The 14,872-nt window shown below is 45.8% G+C and overlaps 1 protein-coding gene across 1 annotated transcript in view; it reads right to left on the minus strand.

Moving 5' to 3' along the window:
* The window catches only part of FN1 (fibronectin 1), a 98,167-nt gene that overhangs the window by 58,548 nt on the left and 24,747 nt on the right, over positions 1–14,872 (minus strand). The window contains exons 3-11 of the mRNA XM_045296848.1: positions 14,173–14,307; positions 12,914–13,051; positions 11,287–11,418; positions 10,046–10,183; positions 7,383–7,541; positions 4,568–4,762; positions 3,380–3,559; positions 2,621–2,797; positions 1,219–1,371 (exon numbers count right to left, since the gene is read on the minus strand). Of these exons, the coding sequence (XP_045152783.1) occupies positions 1,219–1,371; positions 2,621–2,797; positions 3,380–3,559; positions 4,568–4,762; positions 7,383–7,541; positions 10,046–10,183; positions 11,287–11,418; positions 12,914–13,051; positions 14,173–14,307 (1,407 nt within the window). The remainder of the gene's footprint in view (positions 1–1,218; positions 1,372–2,620; positions 2,798–3,379; positions 3,560–4,567; positions 4,763–7,382; positions 7,542–10,045; positions 10,184–11,286; positions 11,419–12,913; positions 13,052–14,172; positions 14,308–14,872) is intronic.

Raw genomic sequence — 14,872 nt, forward strand, 5'->3', positions numbered from 1 at the left:
CATGCAGCTGCTCCCAAGTAATTACTACGTCTTTCCACAAAGCTAACATCTCCACTGGCAAAGAACAGAGAACTTTCCAGGGCTTTGTCAGTGAGAAAACTGCTATTAAAAAACAAAACCAAAAAGTCTCTCATAATACATGTCCGTTAGAGGCTGAAGGATATGCGTCTGAAGACTGTGGCAAGATCTACCTTCTTGTGAAAGGCCACTCTCGATCCCATACACAGAGACTTTTGGAAAAGGCCCTGCTTCAAGACTTCCTCTAGGGCTCGGCTCACAGGAATGCATGGGAAGAATGTTATCAGACACAAGTACAAAGCACTCGGGGGCGCCCCATGGTGGTCTGGCCTCTGGATGCGTCAGTAAGAGATATTTGGATTTGAGTAAGAAAATGACACCATCTACGGGCTTTTTAAGTAAAAATGCCTGAGCATACATGAAGGGGCTTCAAGAAGTTTGGGGAGGACAGAAATCCCTTATCTTTTCATTCCATTTTTGACGAACTTTTCGAAGCCCTCTCACATATCTACATAGCATATAGACATGCACATATGCTAATTCTGTTCTGAAGACACTGGGGGATCTGAAGCAAATGGCTTTGCTTCTCGGGGTCTCAGTTCCTTGCTAGGTGACATGAGGTGATTGGCCGTAGGCCTTCCCTGTGAACTTGCAACTGTGGCAGTGCCACTCCTGAACCACTCCCTCAGAGCTGAACGTAAATCTCACTTCTCAAACCCCAAAGAGGAGACACCGAAGTGTTTGTTGTTCTCTAAAGCAATCTCTCCCTTGTCTTAAGACATTTGCATCCCAAAAGGAACAACAGCGCTGAACAAAGCAGGTGGGTCTCTTCTGATATCTGTGCCCTTCAACTTGGACCTTCCAGGTTCTCCTTTCAGAATAGTAACACCCCTTTTCTACACAGAAAGGATCCCTGCTTTTCCAGATGTCATTGCAAGGATGAAACGTTTGTGTTCTCACCTGTAGGGTCATCTTTTTGCCTCAGCCTAAGCACTTATACCCTGGTCATGTGTGAATCTTAGAACTACTGGGCCAGCCTTTCACACAGGCTGCCTGGCATGGGAACTTCCTCCAGCACAGCAGACTCATGCAGCGGCACGGTATTTTCTTCCCTGCCTTTGGCAAAGTACCAGTTTTTGAATAAAAGCCTCTGGATCCTTCGCCTGCTCGGATGTTTTGACTGCTCGGCGGCGTGCGTACCTCGGAGCTGGGAGTAGGCGACGCAAGTCCATTCCCCACGGCCATTTCCGACGCAGGTGCACCTCATCATGTGGCCCATGTCGTGCTGCTTATCCCACTGGTCCCCAATGCGATACATGACCCCATCGTTGGTTGTGCAGATTTCCTCGTGAGCTGTTTGGAAACAGGAGAGGCACATGCTCAACAGAGATCACCAAGGCTAAAACGGCAAGTAGGCCCATCAGTTCAGGTTGGCCCTCCTTTTAAGACCCCTGACTTGGGAGAGAGGAGCCTGGTGTGTCTCAAAGGAATTAAGGGGTTGCTAAGTGGAGGTGCCTGTGTTGAGCCCCAGGGGAAGGAAACTTAGCCCAAAAGCAAGACGTGCTGTAAGGAATCACCACGGGAAGGATTAGGGGGTGTTAAGCTATAATAATGTCTACATCTTCACCCAAAGGGGGCACATTGTTCTAGGAACCCGGATCCCAAGTTCTGCCCCATAACTTCTCATCACCCCGGCGGACTCGGGTTCAGACGGAGACTGCAGGTATGGGAGAGAAGTACACGCAAGAGCCAGCTTTCCTTTGAAACCCAACCTCCTCCGGGGTTAAAATGAGAGAAAAGTAAGTGTAAGTATTTGTGTGCCCCAGGGACATACTTGACAATCCAGAGAGGATAGGCTTTTGGTTCTAGCGCTGGGTAATAAAAAGCACTCTCTCTGTTCTTGGGATGAAAAGGTATTGGCTCCTTTTTCTCCAGTCACACCAACTTGAGCACTTCACCACCACCCCGCCCCCCTTCAGCCCTTACTCCTGATAAAACATAGCACTTGGGTCATTTTGCTATTTAATAAGTGACAGAGTTAGTTAGCCAAGCCCAAATGCTGTGTCAATATGGTACATTTGTGACCACAGCAGTTATACAGTAAATGTATTAAGCTACTGAAAGATTTATATTGTCAAACACTAAACAAATTTTTATTGCATTTATGTATCATTTGGGATGTCAATAGCAGAAGCAGTTTATGTTGGGGCGCTCACCCAAGGCTAAGTGCTCAAAGCCACCCAGAAGCTCTGTGGAAGTAAGGTGTGGAGCGCTGTGTCCGTAAAGGTTACAGAACAAGAAACGCTACACAACAGTTCTACTCGGTCACATGTGAGGTTTATAACAATATAGCTTGTTGGGCATTCAATTATTTTAGTGGATTCTTAATTACGTTATTCCTATATACGTAACCATATATATACACATACAGTAATATATACTCACATATTCATGGATAAGTGTGTATATGCTTAAACATATATTACATATGATTTTATGTTATTTCTAAATGAAGTCTTAATGGGAGAAGGAGCCAAAATGGACATTATCCTTCCGTCTAGATCCCCTCCCTAAATGGCTGGCCGTGAGGACTTCATCTTACCAGCCATGGGGCAGAACCCGAACTTCTGGTCAGCATCATAGTTCTGGGTGGTTCCACACCACTTCATGTTGTCTCTCCTGCCCTCGGAGGTACAGTCGGTGTAGTTATGGTTGTTGTACAGGAAAGGGAAATGGCACAGGGCACCATTGGAATTTCCACCTCGCGTCTGAACCAAGACTGCCCAGTACGACACAAACAGAGAGAATAGGGTTAGAACTGGGCTTCCCAGAGAACAGAAGGAGGTGAGTGCAGAAGGGACCAGAGAGCGCCACGTCTCTGCAGAGATTCAGAGTCGCTTTCTGGAAAAGAGGGCTACGTTTCCTTAGTATGTTCCTCTCCACCTTCAAAATAGATGGAAACCCTCTTGTCATTTTCCCAGGCAAATAAATAAATGGCAGCTTTGAATAAAACATCATTTCCATCAGAAAGATAAAGCAAACCCACTCAGGCATCTGCATGTACCCTCTGACTTCTCCAGCAGGCATTGAGCAACTTCCCAATGCTTTCTCTGTGTCTAAAATCACATCATACTTCCAATGTGTCCAACTACGTAGACGGGAGGCCCTTTCCTGGGGGACTTGGAAAGACCCTTTAGCCACTAAGCCCGCATCACCTCCCTTGGGTCCACCCTGTACTTCTGGGAAAACAAGGGGAGAGCACTTGTGCAGCCCCCACATGAATGGCGAGATGGTTAACCCCTGAAAAGGGCAGAAGAGGGGAGTTTTCCCAACAGCCGTAGCGCCGAGTTTCCCTGCTCACCAGTATGGTCGGTACAGAAAGAGTACTTCTGGTCTTGCTCATAGTTTGAAGTCGTGCTGCACCAGAGATGGCCATCCTGACGCCCCTCGGTGGTGCAGGAGTAGAAAGTCCTGCCATTATAGGTGAACGGCAAGACACACGGGTCCCCGTTGGAATTGCCACCGTACGTCTGCGTGACCGCTGCAAGCACACCCCAAAAGCAACTTCAGTAAATAGACGGCATTTATCCCCTACCAGCAGCTGCTTGCTTACAGCCTGAATGAGGCTGAGCTTGTGCCATCACAGGAAGAGGACGCTGTGAGCAGAGATGATGAGCCGGCTCAAGTCAGTCAAACTGTGTTCCCGGGAACGATTACTGTTTTTTGGTGGATACGACATTTGAGTTGGGTTGACTTTTATTCTTACCACATCTGGGACCATGTCTCAGTTTCTCCATTTGTAAAGTTTTCTTAAGGACCATAAATTAAGCTCACAAGGTGCTGGAGGGAGAGGCACGCCTACGTGTGTGCCGTGATAATTATTAATGCACGAGGGTACTCTTGGGGGAAAGCACAAGTGTGCCAGTTACTAATGCCACAGTGACGACTACCTTGGGGGGCCGGGAGAGATGGGTTAGGGGATGGAAAGGCCCCATCAGAAGTCTCCTGAAATTTGATATTTAGAGGACACATGACAGATGAGCTTGCTCAGAAAGCAGCCCTCCTGTATTAACCTTTTAGAAAAAGTGAAGCTAAGACACAGCAGATTAATCTTCAACATGGGAAAGAAGAATTCGAGGCAGCAGGATGGTTTCAGGGCATGCCTACTAACCAGAAGGTTGGTGGTTCGCACCCACCCGCTGCTTCACTGTGTCCACAAAGACTGGCAGCCCAGGAAAGAAAGCCTGTGGGGGCAATTCTACTCTTTCCTGGAGGGGGTTACTGGGAGTCAGAATGAACTCAAAGGAAATGCATTTGGGTTTTTGGCTTTGGATGGGAAAGACAACGCATAAACGAAGAAGACTGGGTAAAAATAGATGCCCTGAATGCCAACCCCACTTGCTATCTCAGGTGGGTGATGGCACAAGTAGAATGAACGTTTCTTCCGTGTGTCATTGTTTCAGATTTGGCAGTAAATGGATAGGATGCCTTTTAAAACGAAACCATAAACACGTCGGCAACCATATTCCTTTTAAAATCGAATACCTACCTGTCTCTTGGCAGCTAACGCCGTTGCCCAGACAAGTACACAGCATTCGCTTATTGCCTTGGGCCTTCAGCCACTGCATCCCCAACGAGTACACCACGCCGCTGTCCGTGACGCAGTGGCCGTACAGAGTGGGCTGCGAGTGCGGAGGGGGCTGGTACACGGCTGTTCGGACGTCGGTGTAGGGGCCTCCGGAGCCTGCGGGCACGAGAAAGGGAAGTCACGGAGCTGCACTTCGGGAGCCAGGAGCTCAGGGTCATGCAGCAATGGAAAGACAGAAATCTCCCCTTTCGGGAGAGCTTTCGTTTCCAGCGTGGAAAAGCATCTGCAAAACTCGGCCAAACGAATTCTACCTCCCGGCTCACCTGAGGACACCGGGATCCCCGTTCTGAAACACACATAAGCTCCGCCCCTTGACGGAGTAGGCACGCCTTCCTTCAGGAAGCTCATGGTCTGGTGCCTCCACCGCCCTCAACACTCAACTTCCTTCCAGCCTCCTGTAGGACCACTGTGCCTCAGGCTCGCTGAAGGACTGGTCATTTTTGCAAGTGCCCCAGGCCAGGTGCCCAGGCTGGTGTTGTTTTCCCTCTGGTCATGAAGGGTCTGCCGGATCCTCCTCTGAGTGGCATCCATCAACTCTATATAGCTGGGCCTTCATCTTCCTGACACCTGCTTGGGAGCCACCAACACGACAGCAGCCCTCCTGGCACCTTTGTCAACTCTGATCTCGTCCGAGGGAGGTTTAGGCAGCCATGTCGACTTCTCCAGACACCTGTTCTTTCTATGCTCTTGTCTCTCCCAGAATTATTCATGATCCTGTTGAACTTATTCCAAAGGATGCCAGTCCTCTTAAAACATCTTCCCTTCCAGTGTAAGACAACAGAAAGTTGATCTGTAACTTCTGTTTTCAAAAATACGTTCCTTAACGTTCAAGACCCACATCGGAGCAAAGTCATTACTGGTCTCTAGAATGGCTGCTGGACTGGATTCAGCCTGTAAGTGCTGCAGAGCAACAGAACCCAAAGATATTTCCCAGACACGGGATCTCAAGGTCAAATCCACAGCACCCATCTCCATACACCATTCAACTGAGAGAGTCACAATGAAAGCAGCCTCCAGGCCCTATAGAAGTAAGTTCCATTCACTTTCAACCAGCATTTCCCAAACTTCCTTGATGACCGAAACCTTTTCTAGTAAAGACTTAATAAAAATAGCAAACAATTCCTAAATATCTACACTTAACTCCAGACTACCCTTTTAATTGAGATAATTCCAATAAATTTAGATCTGTGATGCTAGCCAAAGATCTCCAAAGTATTATCCAATTTGATTTTGCTCACGTTCGACAGGCTAAGAGCAAGTTGCAAATTCATCAGGAGATGAGAAATCTAAGCCCTTAAGGGATATTCCACACTAAATGATTGATTCACTCATTGACTCACTGCCATGGAGTTAATTCTGATTCCTAGTGGACCCTACAGGACAGGCTGAAACTGCCTCTGTGAGTTTGCAAGACGCTGACTCTTTCTGAGTGGAGAAAGCGCCATCTTTCTAATGAGACTTGGGGCTGGTGGTTTGCAGTCAGCAGCCCCACAACCAGCCCTGCCAAGCACAAAGTATTCACTAGTCAGCGGTGACACATGAAGCTGTCGTCCACAGGGTCAGCCGTTTGAAGCCAACAGGGAGCGAGAGGAGTCTTTAGACTCCTGGGAAGAGTTACAGGCTCAGAACCGCACGGGGACAGCTCGACCCTGCCCTCTTGGGGCCCTCTGAGTTGGCATCCACTCTACGGCTGTGAGATTTTTTTTTTTTCCAAATTTTTTTTCAGCCCTCGTGTTTGCACCTCAGGGAGAAAACTTGGTCTAACCTGTAAGAATAGTGCAGGCATGCCCCCTTGACGCTCATGCTTTCTTTAGACTCTTAAAATACAAGTTACGATGCAAAGATTTTTTTTTTTTAATTGACATCACAGCTGGAAGCATCTCTGAAACAAAGACCACTCACTCTGTCACTCACCCTCGTCTCTGCGTCCCGTCGGAACAGCTCATATTTTGAATGCCAATGCACAAGAAGATGATTACACAGTGTTTTATGGAATGCAAAAAGCGTTTGCCAGAGGACAGAAAACCACAGAGAAAGGCTTGTTTCCACTCCAGAGAGAGCTGAATGTCAGACCAAGGAAAAAGCACAGAATTATCTCCCCTCTCTTTCTTAGCAGAAGAATCAAGCAGTCGTGTAACGAATCATAACTCTGCATAACTCTGATTTCCACTACAGTGCACTTTGGATAATGTTACATAAGCTTCGGCCCTGGTGGCTCAATGCTCCAAAGCTCAGCAACTAACTGAAAAGTTAGCATTTCAGACCCACCCAGGAAATCCATAAAGATTATAGTTAAGAAAACTCCACGGAGCAGTTCCAGTCCACCACATGACATCACGGTGCGTCATGATCCATTTCATGGCACCTAACATTAAGGCATATGTTATTTCTATGTGTACATCCATCCATACATATATATACATATATATATATATGTGTGTGTGTGTAACTGTGCTGATCTTATGATATTAGCATTCAATTAAAGCTCACTTTTATGTCTTGGAGCTAAAGCTGTTTCTACCCACAAACCCATTCCATTTCATCTACTGTGTAAGAACTGACATGTTAAAATGATTTCACCTCTACACACTCTATACACAAAGCCTGCTTGAAACACCAAACACCACCTTCAAATGGCATTTCAAATGAACAATGGCGTCAGAAGCAGATTTCAAAAAGCGCGCCCCAGTTCTGCAGCAGCGGCCCTGTGCCTCACCGGAGGACGCGGTCTGCACCGAGGCGTGCCGCTCACACTTCCACTCCCCTCGGCCATTGCCTGTGCAGACGCACTGCAGCAGGAAGCCCCGGTGATCCCTCTTGGTCCACGTGTCTCCAATCCTGTAGGATGTGCTGGTGTCCTGATCATTGCATCTGTCTGTGTCAGAAAGGAAGCATTGAAATCCGTAAGTCAAGTCGAGCTTGGCAAGGGCCCTAATGAAACCCACAGAAGCAACAGAGCACTGTCATGCTTGCTAACCCAACCCAAGGCGTGAAGGGAGGCGCTCAATGAGTCTGTTCACATTGGCAGCAGGCGGTGGTGGGTGCCACACTTCTGGGAGATGGGACTTCTGTTGGGGAACCCAGAAAGGGAGTTGCATGACTTCCTATAGTTACATTACTCGTTGTTGTCAAAAGGCTCTCCCACTATCTTTTTTTTTCTCCCCTTAAAAAAGAATTTCCTACTCTTCTTTTGGACCATATTTATTCTGGAGCAAAGGGCTCTGTCTTCTTTCTTAGGCTCTCCCACTTTCCCTCCATAATTCTGGATACGGGCTGTCTTTCAATAGAGAACTTTGTTTAGAAAACTAGAAACAATAAAGGCAAACAGGTCTCAAAGGGTCTGTCTCTCCCAGTTGCCCTAAAGAAGGGGTGAACACATAGCAGTTCCTCTTTGGTCATTTGGAAAGCAAAAGGAAGCTCCTTGGAGAGGGGCAGGAAAGCCGGCAGAGGAGGAATGGGAGTGGGGAAGCCAGGGAGGAGCTGAGAGGAGGGCTGTTCCATTGAGGGGAGATAGCCAGTGTCACACACATTAGAAATGTGTCTAAAAAATATCAAAATCCGAATATGACAAAGGGGAAAGTATCAGAGCCTAAGCTGCAGAACACCCAATTCGCAGAAGGCCGCGGAGGACGGTGGGTGCCCAAGCCCACCTGCAGTATCCAGCCTGATTAAGCCGCTGTCAGATCCCCACGAGATTCTTCCGGGAGCTTTCTTGCTTGTTCCATGACAAAAAATTTCCCCTTGCCTTTTAAATATTCACAGTGGCCTTTTCTTTCTTACCCACAATTTGAATTTGAATTTTCATCTCTGTATTATTATTTTTGCCTGTTTCTGTTGGGTTTGCTAGTTTGTGAAGCACAGGAGTAGAGGCACAGAGAACTGAGGCAAGGGTTTACAGGGGAAGTGTGGGTGCGGGTGGGGGGAGATAGGGAGGGTGAGGGGGGTTGAGGAGCAATGTCCTTGGGAGTGGGGGTGGGGGAGCACTCTCTAGAACCGACAGATGATTACACAACTCATTTTAAAAGTGTTGTAACCATGGTGGGGCAGGGGAGAGAGCAAATGTGCTAAAATTGGTTGTGGTAATGATTGTACAACTAACTCTTCTTGCTATGATTGAACTATTGAACATGTGATATGTAGATTAAATGCCAATAAAACTGTTTTAAAAAGTGTCTGAATGGTTGAAGGGAGAACTAATTTGCTGTGAGCTTTGCCCCAAACTACAATTAAAAAAAAAAAGTCCCACGACTAGCATTATCGAGACAGTGTGGCACCAGCGTCCACGGTAGTTAACCACAAAGGTCTAAGATGTAAACGCTAAAGGAAAATAGAATGATTTAGGTTTGCTCAACTACAACAGCTACCTACGACTGTTCACATTTGCTTATAAAAGGAAGCATCAAAAAGTCAGTGGAAAATTCTAGTATCTTTTAGTTCCACCTTTCCACAACCTTTTGAAGGGTCCTCCTATGCTCCAATGACTAGGGCATGGCATTGAATAGAGGCATAGAATTTAGAATACATTAAAGTCTCAATTATTAAGAAAAACAATCAGGAAATGGGGAGCTCCTTTGACTTCAAGGGTCTCTTCTTTTCCCCTACCCCATTCCCCCAAAACACCTGTTTAAAACTCCCTAACAAAACAGCTTCTTTTGAATTGTTCAATGTTAACCTTTCAATGGTAGATATAGTCTTAGTAATGTCAAATGCTAATGTGTCATTTGAATGCCAACAGACTATGAGTTTAAGTATCTGGCACATCGATTCTTGACATTGATGGCCTTTGCCCATTTGCTGCAACTGAAGGAGTCCCAGAGAACTGAAGGGCTACCGGAGAACTGAAGGGCTGCCACTGGTCTCTCTAATCACTGGTTTAGAGGGAATCAGGCAGTGAATATAGACTCACAAAAAAACAAACATGTGCACACATCTGCTCTGCCACCACTGAATGAGGATGCTGGTGTTGGTCACAGTCTTCCCCCCAAATCGCCAGCTCGTGGTGGCCCTGAGCCCCACGCAGCACTATTTTCATCATTTCTCCTCAAGAGAGCCCTTGACAATGATTTCAGTCGATCATAAATCAAAGCCTTTCTCATTTCCACAACCTATTAAGAGCTCTCGGAAGGCTGAGCTAATTTCCAAATCACCATCGCATCACTGCTCTACAAAGGAAGGGCTCACAAGCATCTGTGGAATAAAGGTCTTTCCTTTGAGTGACCTTTCCCAATATATTATTAGAAGAGTTTTAAATCACGGAGGAAAATTGGATATGGAATTTCCTTGACATTCAGATTACCGAAGCACACTCGAGTGGTGTGCATCTAGGAATCGAGTAAACAATACCTCACGAGACCTTCAAGGTAAAGCTCCCATACGTACTTCGAGAGGTACAGGTGATGCGCCCACTGCCTTCCCCCAGACAGGTACAGTCCACCATCATCCAGCCCTGGTAGGGCTTTTCCCAGGTCTCCCCAACGGCATAGGAAGTCCCAGCAGCATGATCAAAACATTTCTCCGCTATAGGAAAATTGGAAGGGAAAACAGAAAGGGAGGGGGAAAAAGTTATTTTGAATTGTACGGTGTCCCTGTCATTTAAAGAGCAGTGTGTAAGCAAATATCCAGCCACATTTTTTCCCCAAGTGGCACTCTGTTCAAAAGGAAAGGCACGCCCTGTAACTAAGCACACAGCAGACACCAGAGCAAAAGGGAGCCCAGCTGAGTTGGCAGGCAGATGGCCTGCTTTCTTAACAAGCACCGGGCTGCAGGCTCAGCTGGTACCACGCTTCACGCCCGCGTTTCCAGTGACAAGAAACTAGGTATGTAGACATCTGGGGGAAGGCTGAATAGGCAACATTCCAGACTTCATTTATGACTGGCCATTGCCTAGCAGGACAAGAAAATGCGCTACAATAAGAAAACGAGGTGGAATTTAGAGCCAGAAACGCTCCCAAAAAACGTGCCCCTGGCGAGGGCAACAGAGGAAGGAGACCTCAAGAAGCGCAATCGTTTTTTATTTCCAACGATATTGCCCACAGAACACACCACTTTTCCAGTCCAGCGCACTCCAATAAAGATTATCTGCCACTTTGTCCTGTTCAATCACTTCTATGTCGACCGAGAAGGCATCCAAGGTCACTTACTGAGCAAGACAAACGGACTTCTTCCTAGATCTCTCCACCCTATCTGAAGCTACTGCCACACAATACATGGCCAGCATGAGCCCCTAGGTGGCACAAATGTTCACAGGCTTGGTTACGAACCCAAAAGTTTGGCATTTTGAACCCACCCAGAGGGTCTTGGAAGAAAGGCCTGGGCAATCTACTTCCAAAGGGTCATGGGTTCGAAAACCCTGGGGGGTGCACGTCTTATCTCATACACATGGGCTTGCTAAGAGTCAGAAGGGACCCCACAGCAATGGGTTTGGTTTGGGATTTTTATACCTGGTCACCGTGTTTTAAACTACTGTTGTAACAAATCCATAGTAGCTCATTATTTGATGTGAAATGATCGCTTCACTCTTTTCTTATTGGAATTCAGACCCACGTCGATCTGATTTTAGCTCAATCCAGGATGACAAATCTACGTCCTCACACACCATCGGCCCTCAGCGATTCACCTACCTATGGGCTTGCAGGTCCACTCTCCTTTGCCGTTTCCAAGGCACACGCACTCTAACATGTAACTGCCACTCTCATGCGGTCTCTTCCAAGTGTCACCGATTTTGTAGGACTGGCCCCCTTCATGACATCGGTCTGTTCAAGATGAAGAGCAAATGTTAAGAGGAAATGGGATGGAAAACATTGGAAATAAAAGTGGCCTGTTGCGTCCAGTTTGGTTGCAGATTTCCTTCAACAGAGATATGGGAAGATGTGATGGGGTCTGGTCACTTTGGGTTGTTTCAATAAAATGTCTTACTTAAGCACAACAGGGAAAAGGCAGAGAATGTCCGGAAGGCAGAGAAGAGGTCATAAATCCTGAGCCTTAAGAGGGATCACAGGAAATTGGGTCCTAAACCAGGAAAGAAAGGCTGTGTGACATGGCCACCCAGCCTAGCCTCCGGGGTGGACCTGAGACTGAGCCAATAAACCAGCCACACTGGTCTGACACTCCTGTTTCCAGGAATATGGGAAGCCAATATTTTATCTTAATATAGAAATCTCATGAGGGGATTGCAAATAAGCATTTGTGTTTCAAATGTGAAATTCCTGGTATTTTTCTAGGCTGTTAAAGACATAAAGACTGAATTACCCAATAAGTTGTAAACACATGAGATTTGCTAATAACGTAGATAATTGTTAACATGCAATGTGGGTGAAGCAAAATGGTTGGGCACATTCACAAGTGATTTAACGATCTTTTGGAGAGAAGCCTTTAAAAGGACTTATACTGACAGAATACATTCAAAAATTAACAAAAAAGCTACGTTAATAGAATCTATTGAGTAATACTAGAAATACTGCTTTTGTGAAACTAGACTTGACGAGCACCAGCCTAGTCCCCAAGAGACTTTGGAAATAGCTATTCAGTTAAGCATTCCATATTTTTCAAAAGAATCAAGAGATAGGATTTTGGTGTAGCACCTATGAGTCATAAAGGAACCCTGGTGTTTTTGTTGAGATACAAGAGGTCTCTAAGTTACAAGAAGAAGAACAGACCACACCAGGGTTGATACACTCTTCACGGCCATCTTCCCAATCAGTCAGCAACCACATGCTCAATCGGGCTTGAAGATCCCCAGGTAATTTTAAAAGATTAATTCTCCCTAAGCATTTTTATTTTTACTGGATGGAAAGGAACCCAAGAGATCTCCTTGGACACATTGCACACACACACACACAGACCGAGAGAGACATTAAACATTGCTCCACTTGTACTCACATCTATGTTCCAAGAGCACAGGGACCAGCCAGGTAAACAAAAAGAATATCCATCAGCTCACCTGAGACAAACACTAAAATTTGGGATATACAGTTGTGGACAGTTGCCAGTGGCCAGCATGGTAACGGTGATTTTCATATTAATGATATGTTAGTGTCACTTTGAGGAGCCCTGCTGGCAAAATGGTTAGGCACTTGGCTGGCCGATCCAAGAAAGGTGGGTTTCTGTAAAGATTAGACATCGATGCCATTCTATAGAGTTGCTTTAAATCAGAATAAACTCAATGGCAACAGATTGGGTTTACTTTGGGCAAGCGCCACTTGGCAGGATGCCTGTGGAGTTAGGAAGAAAGATATAAGAGGTCCTTACTTGCAATGGTGCAGCTAATTCTCCCTCGCCCGGCCCCGATGCAGGTACAGTCCCAGATCATGGAGTCTTTAGGGCGTTCGTAGGTGTTACCCACTCGGTAAGTGTTCCCGGTGTACTTGTCAAAGCAGGTCTCTTCAGCTGAAGGGAAAAGGAAGCCCCCGTGACCCTCACGCATGTAAAACCTTTTCTATTTCACTAAGCCCATCCCAAGGGGGGTGGGTGGGGGGAACCCACTTTAGCCATTTTAGGAGGGAGTATGGTACATCTAAAAGTTTTGAAAGCAGGTTAGAGAACTAAGCTGGATCCTACATTCTGGGAAGGCTTCCATTTTCAACCTCTGGACACATTCTCAAGGTGCTTGTAAACTCATGTCGGTTGTAAGGAAGAATAGAATCCCCCCTCCCCCCTCCTTAGAAAAAAAGCCATATAAGGTACTACACTCTTAACAGCTTGCTTAATAAAGGGTTTCAGATTCTGATCTCTGATTCAGGAAGTTAAACCAAGGTCCACAAAGAAAGCAAACAATCCTAAGGAAGATCCCCCACTGCCTACCAGGCACAAACTTTGTTAATCCTACTTCTTTGATTTTAGTCTTATCAGAGTTTCCCTGTGGGAGCTGCTAGAATCTACCAGAAACCTGGTAGGCAAAGGGATGGCAAACTTTGAGATTCTGACTGGTTTTATGCTGAACTGTAGCTGACAAATCTCTTTGAAATGCAGTGCCCATAGGCTTTCTGGCCTATAATTTTAACGATGAAGGTTTGCTATGGATGTGTAACAAAATAACATTACATAAGCACTTTTGTTTATGAAGGCACACAAATCTTTCATTTTCTTATGACAAATTTAGAGAGACTAAGAATTCATCTGGGATAGATATTTTGGCTTGTTTTAATAGTGATGCTGTGAGTTAACCATTGGACTGCCAAGCATAGGGTTGGTCCTTTAAACCCACTAGCCACGCCAAGGGAAAAGAACAAAGATGTCTGTTCTCATAAAGGTTTACCTATAACGGAAACCCTACATAGGACTGCAATGAGCTGGATTCGACTCAAAATGGGTTTGTTATTTTCTGGTTTTAAAGGTCAGTCATTGGAAAATAACAATAGGCACCTAATAATGTTTATAAAGATGAAATCACAATTAATGTTAACCGAAGAATAGTGCAAATATTTTTACTTGCTAATTCTAACTTTCACTAACAAGAGCCAAGTCTAGGTCTATTAAGAGAAACTTATGAGCTGGCTCCCACCACTTACCTTCAGGTTTACTCTCACAGTTAAAACCTCGGCTTCCTCCGTAACAGGTACAAACCAAAGCATTGCCCAGGTAAGTTCGCTCCCACTGTTGGTTGATTTGATAGTGTTTCCCGTTGTCATAACAACCAGTTGAAGCTAATGGAAAGGAGAAAAAAATTGCAATGTTTCCATCCCTTTCCCCACCCCCAAATTAGTGAATTTGCTTACACAGTAAGTGATGAGCTTGAATATCAAACTTAATAAACCAAATCATCAGCCTTCCAGGAGTATTGAAAGCAACGCTATATTAAAACACAGAAACTACTACAAACAGTGCCAACCCCTACTTGTGCATGTGGACACTGAGGAATCGCCTTTTTTAAAAAAAGCAAACCCTCAGCCTGATGTCACCCAACGATGTCATTTCCATCTGGCCAGAGGTCTACATCAAAGGAGTGGGAACTTTTTGAAAAGCAGGCAATTGGGTTCACATTCTAAGGCATGCAAAGAATTGCAATGCCCTTCGGTAATGAGTGGCCCAAATAGAACCCTTTGAAACAGTTTCCCATAGCTCAGGCACGGGGAGAGTGCGTCTCGCATGGATGGATTGTGAGAAGGCTTGTATGAGCCCCCAATAAATTGAATTTTAAAAAGAGAGAAAACTACAAGAGGAATTCCGACCTCTGTTCTCCGTGAAGGGTCCACCGGAACCAAACCCTCC

This window comes from Echinops telfairi, unplaced genomic scaffold (genome assembly GCF_000313985.2).
Source record: "Echinops telfairi isolate 266 unplaced genomic scaffold, ASM31398v2 ScPeMD7_3;HRSCAF=10, whole genome shotgun sequence".
Taxonomy (NCBI): domain Eukaryota; kingdom Metazoa; phylum Chordata; class Mammalia; order Afrosoricida; family Tenrecidae; genus Echinops; species Echinops telfairi.